Source organism: Mytilus trossulus, chromosome 7 (assembly GCF_036588685.1).
Source record: "Mytilus trossulus isolate FHL-02 chromosome 7, PNRI_Mtr1.1.1.hap1, whole genome shotgun sequence".
Classification (NCBI taxonomy): Eukaryota; Metazoa; Mollusca; class Bivalvia; order Mytilida; family Mytilidae; genus Mytilus; species Mytilus trossulus.
This window is the reverse complement of record NC_086379.1, coordinates 32,194,459-32,215,570: the sequence shown is the minus strand read 5'-3', so window position 1 is coordinate 32,215,570 and position 21,112 is coordinate 32,194,459. Positions and strand designations below refer to the sequence as shown.

The following is a 21,112-nucleotide window of genomic DNA, read 5'->3' as shown; positions in this document are numbered from 1 at the left end:
GTTTGCAACAATTACTACTCATTTAAATACATCATAAAATATTAAGATGTAAAAAAACTGCTTGTTATCACTGAATGGTAAAGATTATTTAAATTTATCAGTTGGTAGTAAAAAGTGAATATACATTGTATATTGTATATAACAAAGATTTAAGTTGATTCTGGACAAAGAAAGATAACTCCAATTAAAAAAAATTCTTGCAGATATTTCTTGCTTACTATACTGGACAAAGAAAGATAACTCTTAATTAAAAAAAAATTTGCTATTTCACAATATTGTGAAATTAGATATTTCTTGCCATTGCACAATACTGTGCAATTGAAAAGACTTGCTATTGCACAATACTTAATATATTAATTTTAGATCCTGATTTGGACCAACTTGAAAACTGGGCCCATAATCAAAAATCTAAGTACATGTTTAGATTCAGCATATCAAAGAGGCCCAAGAATTTAATTTTTGTTAAAATCAAACTTAGCTTAAATTTGGACCCTTTGCGCTTTAATTTAGACCAATTTTAAAACTGGACCAAAAATGAAGAATCTACATACACAGTTAGATTTGGCATATCAAAGAACCCCAATTATTCAATTTTTTATGAAATCAAACAATGTTTAATTTTGGACCTCGATTTGGGCCAACTTGAAAACTGGGGGCCAATAATCAAAAATCTAAGTACATTTTTAGATTCAGCATATCAAAGAACCCAAAGTTTTCAATTTTTGTTAAAATCAAACTAAGTTTAATTTTGGACCCTTTGGACCTTAATGTAGACCAATTTGAAAACGGGACCAAAAATTAAGAATCTACATACACAGTTAGATTCAGCATATTAAAGAACCCCAATTATTCAATTTTGATGAAATCAAACAAAATTTAATTTTGGACCCTTTGGGCCCCTTTTTCCTTAACTGTTGGGACCAAAACTCCCAAAATCAATACCAACCTTCCTTTAATAGTCATAAACCTTGTGTTTAAATTTCATAGATTTCTATTTACTTATACTAACGCTATGGTGCGAAAACCAAGAAAAATGCTTATTTGGGTCCCTTTTTGGCCCCTAATTCCTAAACTGTTGGGACCTAAACTCCCAAAATCAATACCAACCTTCCTTTTGTGGTCATAAACATTGTGTTTAAATTTCATTGATTTCTATTTACTTTAACTAAAGTTATTGTGCGAAAACCAAGAATAATGCTTATTTGGGCCCTTTTTTGGCCCCTAATTCCTAAACTGTTGAAACCAAAACTCCCAAAATCAATCCCAACCTTTCTTTTGTGGTCATAAACCTTGTGTCAAAATTTCATAGATTTCTATTAACTTAAACTAAAGTTATAGTGCGAAAACCAAGAAAATGCTTATTTGAACCTTTTTGGCCCCTAATTCCTAAAATGTTGGGACCAAAACTCCCAAAATCAATACCAGCCTTCCTTTTATGGTCATAAACCTTGTGTTAAAATTTCATAGATTTCTATTCACTTTTACTAAAGTTAGAGTGCGAAAACTAAAAGTATTCGGACGACGACGACGACGACGACGCCAACGTGATAGCAATATACGACGAAAATTTTTTCAAAATTTGCGGTCGTATAAAAAGGAAGATAACTCAAACTTTAAATATTACTTTAAAAATAACTTCGTTGATATTGTTTAAAAGAGATGCTGGATAGCACCATATTCAATTTATGTAATCTTTTTAACAAGTATGGTTATATACAAACACATCATTTTGTAACTTGAATATGTAAATATAAATTTCATTGATAAATTTCTTGAAAAGTTCATAGATAGGATGAATAGAATGTTGTGCTCACATGAGGTCTTGAAACAGATAAATATCAAGTCAGTCACATTTTGATTGTATGAATAGAACAGAACAGAACAGAACATATTTTATTTCCAATTAAGGGCCCACAAGGGGCATACAGAGCATACATGAATAAGGAAAAAGAATATTAATTTGATAGATACATACAATGTAGATACAAACATTATTTTACATACAGTAACAATACAATTACTAACTCATATTCACTTTAATAAATTTACCAACAGCATTAAGGACCTGATTGTCTTCACAGTTTAATAAATAAATGAATTTATGCTGATTATCCAGTAAAGAAAAATTTGGAATTCTTTGGCAAACAAATCTATCTGATTTAGAATTTTCACAGTTAGTTAAAAAATGGATTTCATCTTCAACACAGCCAGAGGAGCATTTTTTTGCAAATTCTTTCATTTCGTGGAATATTTGAAAAACGTCCAACTTCAATTTGAAGCTTATGAGCAGAAATACGTAATTTGCATATAGATCTTCTTAAATCAAAGAATTACGATTTTTACCCTAAAACAACATGAAAATCAACAACGCTTTGCTCTCATCTAGAAACCCCATTATATTTGAGATTTTTAGCAATACTGAGTTTGTTATAAACAGAGTTACAGAGTGTCCTAAGTATGCAATTGTCTACTCACCTCATTAAAAATATCCCCAACCCATTTGGCAACCATCAACACAATCATAACAGGAAGTCCAAAAGTAATGTTCCCAGAAGCCTCCATTATAATGACTGTCAGACTAATTGTCATTCTCACTATGCCTCCTGTCAAATATTATACATGATTAACTAGATATCATTGAGATGGGAGCCATCTCTGTGGGCCCCGCTGACAATAACGTGGGGTAAATAAGTTGTATGGATAATCTGATATGAAGCATTATTTGAAGTTATTACATAGTCTCACGTGTGATTTCAATCTAAGATTTTTAAGTTAAAACTGATAAATATTCTCAACTTACTTTCATAGTAAAATAGTGATATGACTGCATGATGTAAACTCATTGTTGACTACTCTAAGGTGACTTCTAGATATATGGATTGATGTTTGAACAATATGTTTAAAGGTGCTGCCCAATTGATATTTGTTACATATTTTTAGAATTATGCCTTCAATATATTATGACCCACCATGTATAAAGTATGAAATATTAACAGTTCTCGAGAGGTAGAGCGGACACAATTTGTTAAGAACAATGAACGGATGGACAGACCGACGGACTGACCTTTGACCTAGGATGCATACATTATGACACATTCTCTGGTGTTGGTTAATATATATGTTAAGTTGAAAATGTTTGTCAGGTATAAAGTATGAAATAATATTAACAGCTGTCCTCTCAAAATACAGTGTGGATCAAATTTGTTAGCAATGGACAGACCAACAGACAGACAGACCTTTGACCTAGGAAGTGGTACATACATCATGACACACCCTCTGGTGTTGGTTAAAATGGATGTCAAGTATAATATTTGAAATCATAACGGTTCTCAAGATATAGAGCGGACACAATCTTCACAAGAGGACACGGGGTGGTCAACTGAAACCAAAGTTTTTTTGACGTTGACCTTTGACCTAGGAAGTTGTACATACATCATGACACGCCCTCTGGTGGTGGTTAAAATGGATGTCAAGTATAAACTTTGAAATCATAACGGTTATCTAGATATGGAGCGGACACGAAAGTGTTACGGACGGACAGACGGACGGACAGACTGATCACTATAGGGTGACCCGCCTAAAGGCGGGGCCCTAATTACAATTTGAAACATTTTGTTTTTTAGCTGTGCTCTTTTGAATACCATATCTTACAAGTAATCTCCAGCAGTTTATTTGATTATTGAACCTGCTTTTACTTTTTCTTTACCAAATATTTATGCAGTTACCAGTATTTTGCATTTAATTAATCTTGAAATAAGAATGAAAACAGCCATAGAGAATGGAATACAACTAGTATCCTAACTTAAATCTATGTGAAGCAGAAAAGTGGAAGTCAAACATTTCATTAAGTTTATGTGCATGCATATACAAAGAACATTTTGAAGGACTAAAGAACTGACCAGGAATCTAGGCTTCCCACAAGAATATACTATATGATGCACTCAAAACCATTACATGAGGCCTTTTAAACACTAAAGCAGCACTTCACAACATATAAATCCTTTTGCACTACCAGACAAAATTACATCCGCTGAGGATAGCTATACAATTGTAACTTAAAAGGTATATTTTTCATTGATGAAGTTCAGAGGAACATAATGAAATTTCATTATACAATTTACTGTTTGTGCATCTATTACTTACCTAGTTGTGCCGCTGCTCCAAGTAATGCATACTTTTCAAAGGTCACCCATTTCTGAAATCAAACAACAATCTAAATTACTTGATTAGTATCTTTTACATAATCTTTGAACCATCGATGCTTATTCAAGAAATTGGTTTCAAGAATAGTTTTTTCTAAAGATTTTTTTAATCCCTATAGTCTTATAGAAATTGTTAGGAGTTCAGCATTTTTTTCATTTGTTAAGGGGCCTAACTCTGAACAATAAAAGAGAAGCCACCCAATGCAAACTTGACCTGTGTTTTATGGTAATAATCATTGTGTTTAAGTTTCATATCTTTATGTTGAAGCAAATGAATGAAAGAGAACAGAAACGAAAAATTCAGTATTTTTTTCATTTGTAAAGGGGTATAACTCTAGAATGATAAAGTAAAGCTTAAAGCCTACAAAATTTTAATTTTATCTGTGTTTTGTGGTAACAAGCATTGTGTGTAAGTTTCATTATATTTGGTTGAGGCAAACTAGTTTGAGAATGAAAATGAAAATTCAGCTAATTTTTCATTTGTAAAGGGCAAAACTCCAGAAGGGTAAAAGTCATGCACCCAAACTCTGTGGCAAGTCCCAAGATTCTATGAAATATCTATAGATCTAGCCATCTTCACATCAAGGCCCACAATGAAAAGAGTTAACCTAACTTACAGCTGTTGGGCTGATGTAATGTAGGAGTATGGCAACCAATCGACCCCATCCAGCACCAATCAGAAGACTTGGGATAAATAATCCACTTGGAACAAAAAGACCATACGTCCACAAAGCAAGGAAAAAACACATGGTACAATATAATATCAATGTGGTTGGTTGGTAGGTCTCTGAATAAAATAAATAACATGAATATTATATATAAATAAAACTTAAACAATCATTCTTCAAGAAATGTAGAAACCTCAATGAAATATATCATAAAAATATTTCTTACAAAAAGGAATGAAAAAAAAAATCAATATTTTTCTATGTCCATAAACCATTTTTCGTGAATCTCATGTACAAGTTTGATAGAAACCGTCGAAAGGTGTTGCTTTTGCCTATTTATACAAATCACAAAGTTAATGTCTTGCCATGAGAAACCCGAAAATCATTCTTATAAAAGACATAAATGACTTTAGCACATGGGCAGTACATACCGGTACATGTAATTTAACATGTTTGAATGAAGTTATTTTATAGTTGCTATCAAGGTTTTATGTTAGGTAACCATTTTCAACTGATTTTTATAGTTGGTTCTATGTTTTACTGTTACACCACTATCCAAGGTTAGGGAGATGGTTTGTGCCATAAAACAAGTTTAACCCTGCCACATTCTGTATGTGCCAGTCCTGAGTCAGAAGCCTGTAATTCAATGATTGCCGTTCCTTTCTGTATACTATATCTATTTTTTGTTCATTGTTAGTCTTCTCTTTTGGATTGAGATTTACCATTTCAGAGCCTGCAATAGCTATGAGGTATGGGTTTTGTTCAGTGTTGAAAGCAGGACAGTGGTCTATAGTTATAATTTTTCATCTCTCTGGTAGAGAGTTGTCTCATTAGTACATCACATCATCTTACTTCTTTACATTGTTGATATATATGTGTAGTTAATGAACAGTGATTCCAATGTGTTCAGATTGCTATGCAGGTAACATTTGAAACTATGTTAGGAATTATATTAAATGCATATTGATCAATTTGAGCAATCAGCCCATTTTCAACTGATCTTTACTGGGTTTTTTATATGTTGAATTGTTACGCCACTGTCCACGGTAAGGGGACGAATGCAAGCTAACAATTTTAAAACCTAAGAAGGTATCCTAAATTATTACCTGGCAAATCATGGAATAAACTTTTAACACTTTCCTCTGGTGATCTGAACATCACTGAAGCCATGGAACTAAACTTGCCATCATCACAGAAGAACTGGGAACAAATAATAAATAATATGTAAAGCCTTTTTTTTTCATATCCATTAAGAAGTGCTTATTACAAATATGAAAGAGTTATGTGATGCTAACTATGAGATCAGATATAATCACATCATGCCTTACGTAATTAGTAATTGTTTTATGTGTCATCTTAATGTATTTTGTTATCTGGAGAATTAAAGGTTGATGGCAATTCTTGGATATTTTCAGTCTAATTTAATTTCTAAATATTGTTAATAATAAACTGCACAAAATTAAGAGCTTAACATTGTATATAAACTTGTCTATTGTTCTCTATTGTCGTCCTCTAGATGTCTATATGGTAAGCTATGTTTTATAATGTAATTGAGCACATCTTGAGTTTAAGCATATCTCATTATCATAAACTTAACAAAAGAATTGGAAACTGTATTGACTTCATTCTTTTCATATATAACAGAATCATTATGATAAAACTATTTAAATGTATACACATCGATTTTACAGATGCCTATTGAAGGCAAAATTTGTAATTAAAAATATGAACACTTTAATAACTATATTTTCCCTGAATTTACAACATACCCTTTTCACATATAAGAGTAAAAAAGGTTGCCAAGTGAAGAGAGATTATTAAGTTTCTCTTCCCAAACTTGATAAATAAGCATTGATGAGTAAACAAACCTGAATTCCATTCTCTTGTGATTCTGAACTCTCCATCACCTGGCAATCATTATCAAAATATAAGCAGACATAGAAAGCTGTCCCTGTACATAGAGCAACTATAACTGCTTCTAAAACTTGCAAGTAAACTGTGGTTATATATCTACAAATAAAACATTTTTTTGTTGTTAACCATTTTTATCTTGGTTGCTTAACATACTAAATGGATACTTGTCCACTGATGAACCATAGGCTGACATCAAAATATCTTTTGATTTTTGTGTTGTTGGGTTTGCTAAATCATTACTAGTTTTCTAAAAGCTCTTTTTATTTACTGCTTTTTTATTGTAATTTTTTTTATATTCAAATCCTTGTACATACTCAAAAAATAATTTGGGAATATGTGATCCAAAAAGGGAAAGTACTGACTTATAAGCTAAAAATAGCAACTGGAGGAAAAATCTAAGCCAAAGAAAGGTAGCTTGAAAGCTAATTTCAGCTTTATAAAGCTGTGGAAGCTATTTCACAAAACCTACATTATTCTTTGAATAAATACTTTTCATTGAAAATAAGAAAATGCATTACTGACTTATTGTTCTCTTTGAGCCAGTTTCTAACACTTGTATTAAATTATTTTGTGTATGGATTGTTTCACAGACACAAAGTTTGTGCATGAACTCTAAGATGAACTAAAAACCAAACTAGAGGCTCTAAAGAACTAGGTCTAGGTGCAATTGTGCACCATCAATAATTAAGAAATAATTCCTGCATGTCATGCTCTATGCTCATTTTAACATGGGTAGGCATTATATTTGTCGATATTTTACACTGAGCGTTGGCGAGGTGTAAAATGTGGTCAAATATAATGCCTTCCCATGTTAAAATGAGCATAGAGCATGACATGAAGGAATTATTTCGATTTTAATATGACAAATACAATATATTTATAGATCGAAGCGTAGGAAAATACCGTAGGAATGTTTGGCTGTTCTCATGTCCTCCCCGAGGAGTCTGTATATACATTTCATATTTGATAAGTTTAAAAACTACGAGCAGGGCAAATATATGTTGTTTGATAAAAATATATAATAAAAGTTTATGTTAGCTGCTTAAATGTAAATATTTAAAAGGATAACGATGGAAATAACGTTAATATAGACAGTAAGTCAGTGCGCATGTGTCAAACATATTTTTTGTGCTGATTAGAACACGGCTTTGTTATCAAAGCGTAATAAGGACGTCATATTAGAATGGACATTTTCCAACATTGAAAATTGATTTGAACCAACTTGAAAATTGGGCACAATATCAAAAATCTAAAAATACATGTTTAGATTCAGCATATTAACCTAAAGAATTCAATTTTTGTTAAAATCAAATTAAGTGAAATGTTAGACCCTTTGATCTGTAATGTAGACCAATGTGAAAATGGGACCAAAAATTAAAAATATAAATACACGGTTAGATTGGGCATATCAAAGAACCCCAAGAATTCAATTTTTGATGAAATTTAACGAAGTTTAATTTTGGACCCTAAGGACCTCAATGTGGACCAATTAAAGAATGGGGCCAAAAATACAAAAACTTAATACACTGTTAGATTCAGCATATTAAAGAATTCTAAGAATTCAAGAATAAAACCCCATCGAAATTGGTCAAGAAATAGGCAATATAGAAAAGTATTGTTTTTGGCCCCTAATTCCTAAACAGTGAGGGCCATGACCCCCAAATCTATCACAACCTTCCTTTTTTGGTATGGAACTTTATGGTACAATTTTAGAAAGATCCATACACTTACACACAAGTTATTGTCTGGAAACTAGAAAAATGCTTATTTAGGCCCCTTTTTTTGGCCCCCTAATTATTTACAGTTGGAATCATAACCCTTTAAATCAATACCAACCTTCCATTAGTGGTTATAAACCTTGTGTTAAAATATTATTGATTTCTAATTATTTATACTAAAGTTATTATCTGGAAACCATCTTTTTTCGGACAACATTGACAACAACTAAGACAAGGATGACTTATTTGTCTTATCTTTCTTTTCATTTCTGATATTTAAAGTTTTTTAAGCAAAAAAGCCGAAAAATTCAATAAAAATAAATCATTAAAGGGCAACAACTCTAATAAAGAGTCAATTTATGATTTCCGTCTTGTTCACCTATTTAAAGATCTTGTATTGGTTATCTTTTTTGCTGAATAAAGTGTCTCTCTATCTATTATAATTTTATAAGATAATAGGCAATTTTAGTTTTTTTAAATAAAAAAAGGCAATAACTTACAGAATATGTTGTCAGACACTTTGGACAGTAGGTAAATCTAAACATTCTGAACATTTTTGTCTGTTTGGATTTTCTCTATCTAAGGGTGTTTTTTTTGCTGAATAAAGTGTCTCTCTTTCTATTACAATTTTATAAGATAATAGGCAATTTTAGTTTTTTTAAAATTAAAAGTGTGTCGTGTAAAGGACAATAACTCCTTAGGGGGTCAATTGACCATTTCAGTCATGTTGACTTATTTGTTAATCTTACTCTGCTGAACATTATTGCTATTTACAGTTTATCTCTATTTATAATAATATTCAAGATAATAACCAAAAAAAGCAAAATATCCTTAAAATTACCAATTCAAGGGCAGCAACCCAACATCTGGTTGTCGGATTTATCTGAAAATTTCAAGGCAGATAGATCTTGACCTAAAAAACAATTTTACCCCATGTCAGATTTGCTCTGTCAGATTTGCTCTAAATGCTTTGGTTTTTGAGTTATAAGCCAAAACTGCATTTTACCCCTATGTTCTATTTTTAGCCATGGCAGCCATCTTGGTTGGTTGGCCTGTTTACTGGACATTTTTTTTAAACTAGATACCCTATTGATGATTGTGGTCAAGTTTGGTTAAATTTGGCCCAGTAGTTTCGGAGGAGAAGATTTTTGTAAAAGTTAACGACGACAGATGACGACAATGGATGCCAAGTGATGGGAAAAGCTCACTTGGCCCTTTGGGCCAGGTGAGCTAAAAAGGCAATAACTTACAAAATATGTTGTCAGACACTTTAGTAAGTAAATCTAAACATTCTGAACATTTTCGTCTGTTTGGATTATCTCTAGCTAAGGGTGTTTTTCAAAATAACTGGCATTTTACCCCTATGTTCTATTTTTAGCCATGTTGGTTGGTGGTCTAGTCATTAGACTATATATTTTTATATATATAATGATGATAATAAAAATGCATCATTCATTATTTCATATTTTTTTTATTTTACAGACAAAATGTTATAATTTTATTGCTTGTCATATTCAGCAGTTGCTTGCTGTACATCAAAATATAACCACTTAGACAAATGCCAAAAATAAACATACTTTTATGAGGGTCATGACTGAATCCTTAAATTTTTAAACTGTGAAAAGGGCAACTGACTTGATCTACTTTTACTCACTATCATGTACCATAATTTAAGTTTGTTTTTAAAACAATTCAGCATGGTAAAAATACCACTCCTTCAAGAAAACTGTTATATAAATATACAAAATTAAGTCATAATTTTTGGGTAAAGTACAGGACAGTTGCTTTCAAAGGCACAGAAATATTTACAGCATACCCATATACTTACTTTCTTCTAAAAATGGTCAGTTTGCAGTTAATATGGTTAAATAAAGCACCAAGAAGTCCACCTAAAAAACAATAACTGCCTATTACAATAGCACTTATCAATCAGATAATCCGAGTTATAGCTATCACATGACCTTCATTTTTTTGATAGGATTTATCATCACTTTCTATCCATTCATACATTTTATTGTCTCAGAGAAAAATGAATTATAAAATATTGTTGTTTGTTAACAATATCACAAACAATTAGTATGATGACTATCAATGGATAGCCTTATTCTATTGGTGTGCTATAAATAACACACAATTCTATAGATTCAGAAAGAAACAAGAATGTGTCCCAAGTACACGGATGCCCAACTCGCACTATCATTTTCTATGTTCAGTGGACCGTGAAATGGGATAAAATCATAAAAACTCTAATTTGGCATTAAAATTAGAAAGATCATATCATAGGGAACATGTGTACTAAGTTTCAAGTTGATTGGACTTCAACTTCATCAAAAACTACCTTGACCAAAAACTTTAACCTAAAGCAGGACGAACGGACGGACAAACAGATGGAGGCAGAGACCAGAAAACATAATGCCCCTCTACTATTGTAGGTGGGGCATAAAAAATTCTAGCATGAACTTTATTATTGGAGCATCCAGGGTAAACTACTGATATTCACTGAATAACTGACAAACTTCTGATAAATATGCCTAGAAAAAGATAAAGTTCCTTTTATATTCTTCTTTGTTTGCTTTCAAAAGTCCATGGTAATCTTTTTAAAGATCCAATATAAAAATATTCAACTCATGATCAAACAACATAACTCTATGTGCAATGTAAATTAATGTGTTTTTCTGTGACTTGTTAATTATTTTATTGGATTCAGTATTCTATAAAGAAGTTAAAAACTTACCTACAATACCCATTAAAATAAATATTGGTATTTCTAATCCTCCATAGGTTGTTGTCTACAAATAATTATGTAAATTAGAATAAATAATTTTATTACAAAACGTCTAAAACAAAACTTATCTACAGATATCAAAGAAGATCCAGTATGTAGAAATCGCACACCATAACACAATATATATAAGAAAAATTTGTAAGGGTTCCCTTGAACCCAGTGTCTCGCCTATTTTTGCTGTATATTGCAGGCTTATAAAAATGAGGAAAACAATCAATAAAATTATTCCTTTTGATACTATCTTATGATTGTAAGAAGCTTCTGTCCAAGTTTGTTAAAAATCTAGGATAGTTTTTTGAATCTAATAAATGTTTTGAAAACCTTAACTGCAAACTGTATGTAATGGTAACTGGAAGAAAATCTAAGTCCATTTAAAAGTAAAATACAGAAAAAAATGGAAATTTACTTCTAGATACTATCTTATGATCATAAATAAGCTTCTGTCCATGTTTGGTACAAACCCAGGATATTTTAAGAAAGCTATTAAAATTTTTAAAACTTTAACCACAGAGTGAATGTAATGTTTCCCCGCAGAAAAACTAAGTCCATTTCAAAGTAAAATACCAAAAAAATGGATTTATTATTTTACAAAATTTACTTCTGGATACTATCTTATGATCATAAACAAGCTTCTGTCCAAGTTTGTTAGAAATCCAGTATAGTTTAAGAAAGTTATTAAAATTTCAAAAACTTTAACCACAGAGTGAATATTTGTGGACGCCGCCGCCGACGGAATGTAGGATCGCTTAGTCTCCTTTTTCGACTAAAGTCGAAGGCTCGACAAAAAGCACTATTGTATTTTTACATATCACAAATTAAATTAACCATCTACTCTTTGATAAAAATATAGAAGAACTTGAAAGGTTCTTAAAATAAAGAAGTATGAAAAAGCAGTGGTGATTCAAATTTTCAGAGAGCAAATTCTGAAACTTCTTGTCAGATTTGCATTGTTTGTGGTTGGGATTCCCTCTTCGATAATATTCCTTCTTTTATTTTAAATAGAAAATTGTTAAATGGACATTAAAAAAAACCAAGTTAATTGTATGAATGTGTAAAATGTATTACAATTTCAAAATACATATAAGCGTTGAATTCACTGAATTTGATGATCTTCAAAATGATCTTTTAATCAACAATAGATTTTTTAAAAACTAATATCTCTGAATTTTATTGCACACCTTTGTCACATAACATCATAAAACATATACACACACTATGGTTTGTTTTCTACCATCTTTCTAAAAGACATAAATAAGTAATTTCATGTACACAGATGTAAGAATTTCAATACACTCCAATTCATTATTATTAGTACAAGCTAATATACTTACTTAGAAATGAAAGAAACATATCTGTTATATTCAAAGAATAAACAATTTTCTTAAAAGTTATATTTCTACTGCTTTATAACTATTTTAAATATGAAATGATGTGAAAGGAGAAAAAATATTCTAGGAAAAAAATCTGCAACAAACATTTTGATTGAGTGTTTACATAGTCTATGATAGATTGCAAAAGTAGTTTCACCATCATGGTTTATCAAAGTGTTAACCACATATAAAATAATTTGAGCGCCGCTAGTCAATTCAATTATTTGTAAATATGCAAATCATATAAGAATTATGTCATTTGTAAAATTGTGTCTTTAGTTATCTTACTCAAAATTTCTTACAAACTAACCACTGTAGGAGCTTTTCAGTAAATTATATCTATGAACATTTTTGTCAAGCAACCTTAAAATGAAGTTTTTTTCACATTCTTTATATAAAAATTGGAGAAAAAGATAACATATATAACTACATTTTTGTTTATTTGGAGAGAACTTTCAAATCTATATGAATTGGTGCACAACAACACAATTTTGTAAAAGTTACATTTGATGTCCTTAGCAACTAGATATCAGGTAGGCCTCTATGATATTTGCCAGACAAGGCCTACATAACGGGAAATGCTGGTCTAAAGACAATTGCAAGTCTTCATTATGTATATAAAATATAATTTAGTTTCTTCTTAAAGCTGGGTCAGCTATAAATATCATTCTAAAGGCAAATTTTATGATTTTAGTGAAATTTAATTTTCAACTAAAAAGTACCATATCCTTTTGAAACCCAAGAATCGAACTAAAATCTGAGGGTTTCCTGGACATCAAAATTAAATTTTGTGTGTAAACTGATTATAAAAGAAAACAACAGTGTGTCCACTTGCCCAACTCGCACTATTTTTTTCTATGTTCAGTGCACCGTGAATTTGTGATAAAAACTCTAATTTGGATTTCAACTTCATCAGTAAACTACCCTAACCAAAAACTTTAACTTGAAGTGGGACAGATGGATGAACTAAGGAAAGAACAAATGGAGACACAGACCCATAATGCCCGCTACTATTGTAGGTAGGGCATAAAAATACCAGTTGACCCAACATTTTGTTGATTTATTACATAGAGCTTTGATTAGAAATAAAAAGTGTACACTAAATCTAATGGCTACTGAACTCACCTCAAATTTACCAAAATTGAAGAGACCAGGAGAAGACAGGTCTAATGGATGACCCTTCACAAAACTCTGTACAACGTTTAATGTAAATGTTGACAACATGGAGGCAAAAAACTGAAAATATATTAATAGTCATCGTTTTGTGAGTTGTTTTCATTAAAAGGCTTTATTCAAATTTCATTCTGATATTACACACTTTTTAAAACAAATTGTTTTATTGTGCTATTTTTGTGGCAATCAGTTTGTATTGATGGAGAAGCATATTTACCTGACGATATCTTGATATAGATATTTAGTCAGATCTTATTGGTACTTGTTATTTGTTTACAAACTGGTATTGATAAAAATATACAAACAAAGGTCAAAATGTTCAGGACGTCTATTTTATATTTTGTGTCTATTTTCCATAATTTTTAGGTGATTTATAATTCAAGTGCTAATTATATATAAACATACAATTCTCCAGGTCAAAGCTTGATTCCAGAAACTGGCCCCTTCCTCCAAGCTAAACAAAACTCCTCCAACTGGAGCTCCAAAGGCAGCAGACACACCTGCTGCAGCACCTCCTGACACAAAATCTCTTTTTTCATGGTCAGATCTAAACATTTCAAATATCTGAAATGTAAATATTTGAGAATATTTGTGTATGAAATCTAAACAAGAATGTGTCCATAGTACACAGATTCCCAACTTGCACTATCATTTTCTATGTTTAGTGGACTGTGAATTTGGGGTAAAAACTATAATTTAGCATTAAAACAAAAAAGCTCATATTATAGGGAACATGCATACTAAGTTTCAAGTTTATTAGACTTAAATTTCATCAAAAACTACCTTGACCAAAAACTTTAACCAAAAACTTTAACCTGAAACTTGTACTATCATTTTCTGTGTTCAATAATTAATTGACAGTGAAATTGGGTTCAAAACTATAAATTTCGAAAGATTATATTGTACAGAACATGTGTACTAAGTTTCAAGTTGATTGGACAGCAACTTCATCAAAAACTTCCTTGACCAAAAATTTTAACCTGAAGCTGGACAGACGGACAGACTAATGGACGAACAGACCAGAAAACATAACGCCCTCTACTATCATAGGTGGGGCATAAAAAGGTAATGTTCATATGTTAGCCATTATATTTTTTATTTTTCTTTGTACTCTTGTAATCAGTGTTTAGATGCTTGAATGTATTCAAAACCATCTTGGCAGTTGAAAGTGTGACACTATTTTTTTTGGCTTTGAAAAGAGGATATAAACAGGTTGCTAATTATTTATGCATTTGTCAGTGTTTAATTCATGTCTGTTTTGTCATTCTAGATCTTGATAAATTGGCCATGTGAGCTATTGCCATGACTTGGCATCTGTCAACTTATTTAAAAAAAAATCTTCTCTGAAACTACTCAGCTGAATGTTACCAAACTTTACCTATATCTCCCTTGTGGCATCTTGTTTGTAAACTATCCATTGCCAGGATTTGATATATGGCTGAAATCCATTTTGATTTTCCTTTATGGACAAACAAGTCCTATATTTTCGTGTTTAGGGCTATTTTTTTGAAAACCATAAGAGTAAGGGAGACAGTGAAACCAGGAAAATAAGAACTACAAAACAAAGTAACCAAAAATCTACTCCTTATATCTCAATTTTTATCCATTTTTGCTTAGATTCTGTGGGATATGTCCATTTTTCATCAACCTTCAATAACCTTTGAAGTTTATGACTGCTCTGTAACAACACAACAGATTAAAGTTTAACAAATTATAGTTCTACATCATGTAAAAGACCCAAAATAATCAAACCTTAAAATCAAAGAGGAATGTACTGGATTTGCCCTGAGAAATCCCAGCAGCTATCACTGCTCCAGAATGAATCATTGGTCCTTCCTGTAAAATTATGAACAAAGAAAATAGATTAACAACAAAGAAAAAATAAAAATATTCTGTAATTACTGTAAATTCAGATACTTGTGTGTGCATTTATTAAATTTATATATTATTTTCAGGTTTATTGATTTTATCTTTCCTGCTTTCTTAAGTTTTTTGCCTATTCTTTTAAAAACATGATGACTTCATCCTTACTATTTTGAAAATAGTCAAATTTTTTGCATTTTTTTCTTATAACTGAACAACACTACCAAAGGAAGTTTTCAAAGACACATTAGTTTTAGATCCGAGAAGGAAAAAGACTGGATTATCAAATTGCAATTGAATCAAAAGGGCTGAAGTCAAGTGGTGCAAATCATATGAATAAAGTACTCAGGATTTAGTTATGTTTGACCATCATTGTTTAAGAGATAGAAGCATTACAGCAGCTTCTATTTATCTGTCTCAGAGACATGGACAGGCTTTAGATTGCTCCCAGAGAAGGGTCAAAACTTAAAACTTCTCTATATATAGGATTATAATATTGTAGATAAAAATATCCTTCCTTCCATTATTTTTCTCCATACTTACTCATGTGATTTCTCATCTCTCATTTATCTTTGATTTGTTTTGTTTGCACATTTGTTTTTCATGTTTGTATGAGTATGATGAAGCAAAACATAACTTATTTGCATGTGTCTTAAATAATTTGGTTTTCCCACATTTAAATTCTCTGATTTGGAATCGACGCATATTTTGTATTTAGATCTCTTACTGATTGATGAAATTTTACAATTGTAGATTTCTTATAATTTATTAGTTTCAAAGACAATGCCATACAGATTTTCAATAACTTATTTTTAAACTGATCAATAGGATTTCTTATGCCACATTGCTTTTTGTTTTTTTTACAAATTGTACAGACTTTTGTTTTATGAACATAGTGAATTAAAAAAATAAGGATATTCATTGATTTTCAAAAATAGTGATCCTTTCAAGAATCAGTTGAGAATTATTTAGGATACAGATTACCAGTAGCGAACTTTTTCTAAACATACATGTGTTTGTCTGTCTAAGCACAATGTAGTATACTTTACATCTACCTCTTTGTATTTCTTTTTACAATCTTTTGTGAACAACTGACCTTTCCTACTGAACCACTGACCTTTCCTACAATGAGTCCACCAGACACAGCACATATGACTCCTACTATCTTAATAACAATAGTCTTCAGTCGGACCACATGTGGAACTTTTACACCATTCAAGAAACATTTTATCTGTGGGATTCCACTTCCTGAGGCCACCGGCTATAAAAAAAAATATATATGTATCATTTTTCATCTAAACCGCAAAAATGGAGCCTCAATATTTCATTTAAAATAATTAAAAAAATTGCAATGGATTTAAAGCATATAATTTTTTATTTTGGGAACCTTTTTTTAATTAACATTCTTCTTAAGTATAATTGTTTTCTTGAAACAAACCAATCTAACTTTGCTTTCTCTTTACAGCTGATTGCATTGAGTGTGTAGGCAAAGGTAATATCTTAGGTTAGCTCGCTTGAAAGCTGAACTGTTAAGTCATTATTAGGTTAGGTAAACTACCCTCTTTTAAGACTAGTACGACATATACCCAATTTATCCGTCTGTATGACTAGGCTACTTGGAAAGGAGGGTAGTATATCCTACCTAATAATGACTTTATTCAGTATTGTAATTATAGGTTTAAGTCCTGCTGTCTTTGTGTAAACAGTTATGTTGGCTTCATAACTGACTTCATTGAGTCTATTAACAATACATGTATAAAGAAACACTGATATTTGTCCTTGAAATAATTCTGATTTACTGCTACGGTAATATTTATAAAGCTTCAGATCTACTACATAAGTTTGAAATTTGTCTTTGACATATAATTCTAGTTTTACTGTTAAAGTATTTGTCTCTTATAATCCTGTATTACTGGTACAATACAGAATCACTATGGTACTTTTATAATAATGTGTAAGCTACTCACAGCAAATTTAGCAGTCAGGAAGGAACCAATCAGTATAAGAAATGCATTACAACATATCCAAATCAGCAAGGGTACCTCTAAACAGAAGTTTTCTAAACAAGTAGCTATGTCTTATTTCAAATTAAAGAAATATTATGAATGTGAAGATGTCAAACTATATTTTGGGTATTCCATTTATAAAATTATTATAATTTCCCCCTTGATGTTAGCACTATTTCTGAACATTTTGACATTGTAGAGCACTTGAAGCTGAGAATGACTATCAAGGACATTATAACATAATTCTAATGCAACAACGTTTGTAACGTTATTTTGATTGGATAACGTCGCTTATTTTCATGGCATCAATTGACAATTGATGCTATAGAACCTACACCCAAGCGCAGACGATATATGACAGATTCTAAATACATGTTTAAACATTGTTTTCTGTCAGTTTCATTAGAATGGAGATAACTGTATTGTATTTTAAGCTCCAACGGCATCAATTAGTGATTTGATGGTCGCAAATATCTGTTTATTGTCTCCGCTAAAGTGTCGCCAGTAAACTTTATTTGCGACCATCAAATCACCAATTGATGCCTTCAGAGATTAAAATACAATACAGTTATCTCCTAAATAGGGTGCACTAAATGTAATAACATTATATAATAAAATAGAGAATTGAAATGGGGGAGATATCAATGAGACAACAACCCAGCCAAAGAGCAGACAAAAGCTGAAGACTTCAATGCAGTGGAAAAAAAACTGCATTCAGAGATGGGCCTCATCTGGCCCCTAAATAAAAATGTGTAAATCATATACTTGTATCTACATGTATTATTTTCAATAAAAAATAAAATATGTAAGATATGTCTGTAAGGATACAATCTTTAATATATCCAAATTTTAATTGTGTTGTTTTTATGACACATACATCTATCAAACAGGCAACCAGGCCAGTTAATACACCTATCATACCCATGATCAGCCATCTTAAAAACTCAGTCTTTATGTAATCCTATAAAAACGATAAAAAAGAAAATCATGATAAAACTATAGTAGAAATCAGTTTGTACATTTATGTTACAATATTGCTTTACTCTTCATATCCACTTTCTTGTTTCGTAGATGTTTATTTTCTACAATTAAAACTATAGATAAAATGTTTTATCTCATATTTGTTACAAAAACTTTGAACAATAATTTGCCTAATTCCTACTGCTACCAGAGGCAAATGTGCATTTACCATCAAATATCAATAGGATAGCCATATCCGCATTATTACTTACAAAATATATGCAGATATATAACACTGCAGCAGATATGATAAAGAAATAATAAAATACAATATACTCTCATGCAAATACAGGTTGTTACTGGACTTGACCACCAAAACTTTTTCACAGATCCATCGGGCCAGGTGAGCTAAAAAGTGGTGGTCCTAAGGTTTTGACCACAAGAATTTGCAAAGAACTGGCACAATTTCAGTACATGTATTTTGCAATAGAAATGATAGTGAAAACCAGCATATTTCCCTCAAGGACCACCAGGGGAAAAAATGTTTCAAGAGCTTTGGAAATGATCCTATCCTTCCATGTATGAGAGCATTCCTATTGTGGACCCCCCCTCCCATCCTTCCATGTATGAGAGCATTCCTATTGTGGACACCCCCCCCACCGATTCTACAGGGTCATGTCTAGTTTTTTTTGTAAATAGAACCTCAATTTTCAGACATAAAGCAGGTTAATATGTTCCTGGTAAAATAAGTAAACAACAGATCCTTCATGAAATTAGGTCAATTCTTCCCATATATCTTCAATTACTTTTTTTGTGTTGAATAACAATGGAAACTACATAAAAGGAAAGGTTTGTAATTTTGCTAAAAGCTATTTCCATTGTCACTGATGAATTTTTGGAGAAGTGTGTCCAGCATACAAATTAATAAGCCTGGTATCTATGATGAGTCCCTTAACTTTTAACTTTTTGGTTTACTTTTGCCTATTTTAAAGTAGCAAGAATTTGTGTGAACAGCTGAGAGTCCATCTTTTACAAATAATCTCTCACAACTTTAATTAGTTTTCTCTCTTTCACTTTGGTATTTTCTTGAGTCTTTATCTAATTACCTTATTTGTATTATTTTTAAGCATCTCCTCAAACAGGTCATTTTCAACAATGTCATAATCCAAACTCTAAAAACAGAAAATATATTTATCATCATAAATATAAATAAATAATTGATGTATAATTTTAATTTCTCTCCTTTTTCTTCTGTCAGGAAAAAATGGGAAACAGATAAGATTTAACTTTTTTATATAGCAATCTACATTTTTTCAAAAAACTCAAAACACTGTTAGAAATCTTGAATCACTCACAATGGTTGAAAAACAAACATGTTTACTAATGTTAGATACTGTACCTGTATTGCGTCTTTCTTAACTCAGGTATTTTAGTGGTTGTTCATTTGTTTCTGTATATCTTATATGGTTTTTTTTATAATCATTGTGTACATAAATCAGGCCATTAATTTTCTCATTTGAATTATTATACATTTGTCAATTGTGGGCCTTTCATAGCTTTCTATTCGGTGTGGGTTTTGCTCATTGTTGAAGGCAGTACAGTAACCTTTAGTTGTTCACTTCCATGTCATTTGGTCTCTGGAATAGGTTTGTCTGATAAGCAATCAGTCCACATTTCCTCATTTTTGTCGAGCCTTCGACTTTTGTCGAAAAAGCGAGACTAAGCAATCCTACATTCCGTCGTCGTCGTCGGCGTCCACAAATATTCACTCTGTGGTTAAAGTTTTTGAAATTTTAATAACTTTCTTAAACTTTACTGGATTACTTTCAAACTTGGACAGAAGCTTGTTTATGATTATAAGATAGTATCCAGAAGTAAATTTTGTAAAAATAAATTTCCATTTTTTCTGTATTTTACTTACAAATGGACTTAGTTTTTTCTGCGGGGAAACATAACATTCACTCTGTGGTTAAAGTTTTTAGAATTTTAATAACTTTCTTAAACTATCCTGGGTTTGTACCAAACTTGGACAGAAGCTTGTTTATGATTATAGGATAGTATCCAGAAGTAAATTTTGTAAAAATAAATTTCCCTTTTTTCCGTATTTTACTTACAAATGGACTTACTTTTTTTCTGCGGGGAAAATAACATTCACTCTGTGGTTAAAGTTTTTAGAATTTTAATAACTTTCTTAAACTATCCTGGGTTTGTACCAAACTTGGACAGAAGCTTGTTTATGATTATAAGATAGTGTCCAGAAGTAAATTTTGTAAAAATAAATTTCCGTTTTTTCCATATTATACTTATAAATGGACTTAGTTTTTCTGCAAGGAAACATAACATTCACTCTGTGGTTAAAGTTTTTCAAATTTTAATAACTTTCTTAAACTATCCTGGGTTTGTACCAAACTTAGACAGAAGCTTATTTATGATCATCAGATAGTATCCAGAAG

The 21,112-nt window shown here is 31.1% G+C and overlaps 1 protein-coding gene across 2 annotated transcripts in view; it reads right to left on the bottom strand.

Moving 5' to 3' along the window:
- LOC134724952 (H(+)/Cl(-) exchange transporter 7-like) overlaps window positions 1-21,112 on the bottom strand; it is a 48,371-nt gene that overhangs the window by 20,684 nt on the left and 6,575 nt on the right. For both annotated transcript variants that reach the window (XM_063588366.1, XM_063588365.1), the window contains exons 3-16: window positions 19,766-19,831; window positions 18,528-18,660; window positions 17,661-17,770; window positions 16,811-16,954; window positions 15,583-15,666; window positions 14,236-14,394; window positions 13,783-13,893; window positions 11,237-11,291; window positions 10,331-10,391; window positions 6,739-6,880; window positions 5,977-6,070; window positions 4,820-4,989; window positions 4,144-4,195; window positions 2,476-2,603 (exon numbers count right to left, since the gene is read on the bottom strand). In XM_063588366.1, the coding sequence (XP_063444436.1) occupies window positions 2,476-2,603; window positions 4,144-4,195; window positions 4,820-4,989; window positions 5,977-6,070; window positions 6,739-6,880; window positions 10,331-10,391; window positions 11,237-11,291; window positions 13,783-13,893; window positions 14,236-14,394; window positions 15,583-15,666; window positions 16,811-16,954; window positions 17,661-17,770; window positions 18,528-18,660; window positions 19,766-19,831 (1,509 nt within the window). The remainder of the gene's footprint in view (window positions 1-2,475; window positions 2,604-4,143; window positions 4,196-4,819; window positions 4,990-5,976; window positions 6,071-6,738; window positions 6,881-10,330; window positions 10,392-11,236; window positions 11,292-13,782; window positions 13,894-14,235; window positions 14,395-15,582; window positions 15,667-16,810; window positions 16,955-17,660; window positions 17,771-18,527; window positions 18,661-19,765; window positions 19,832-21,112) is intronic.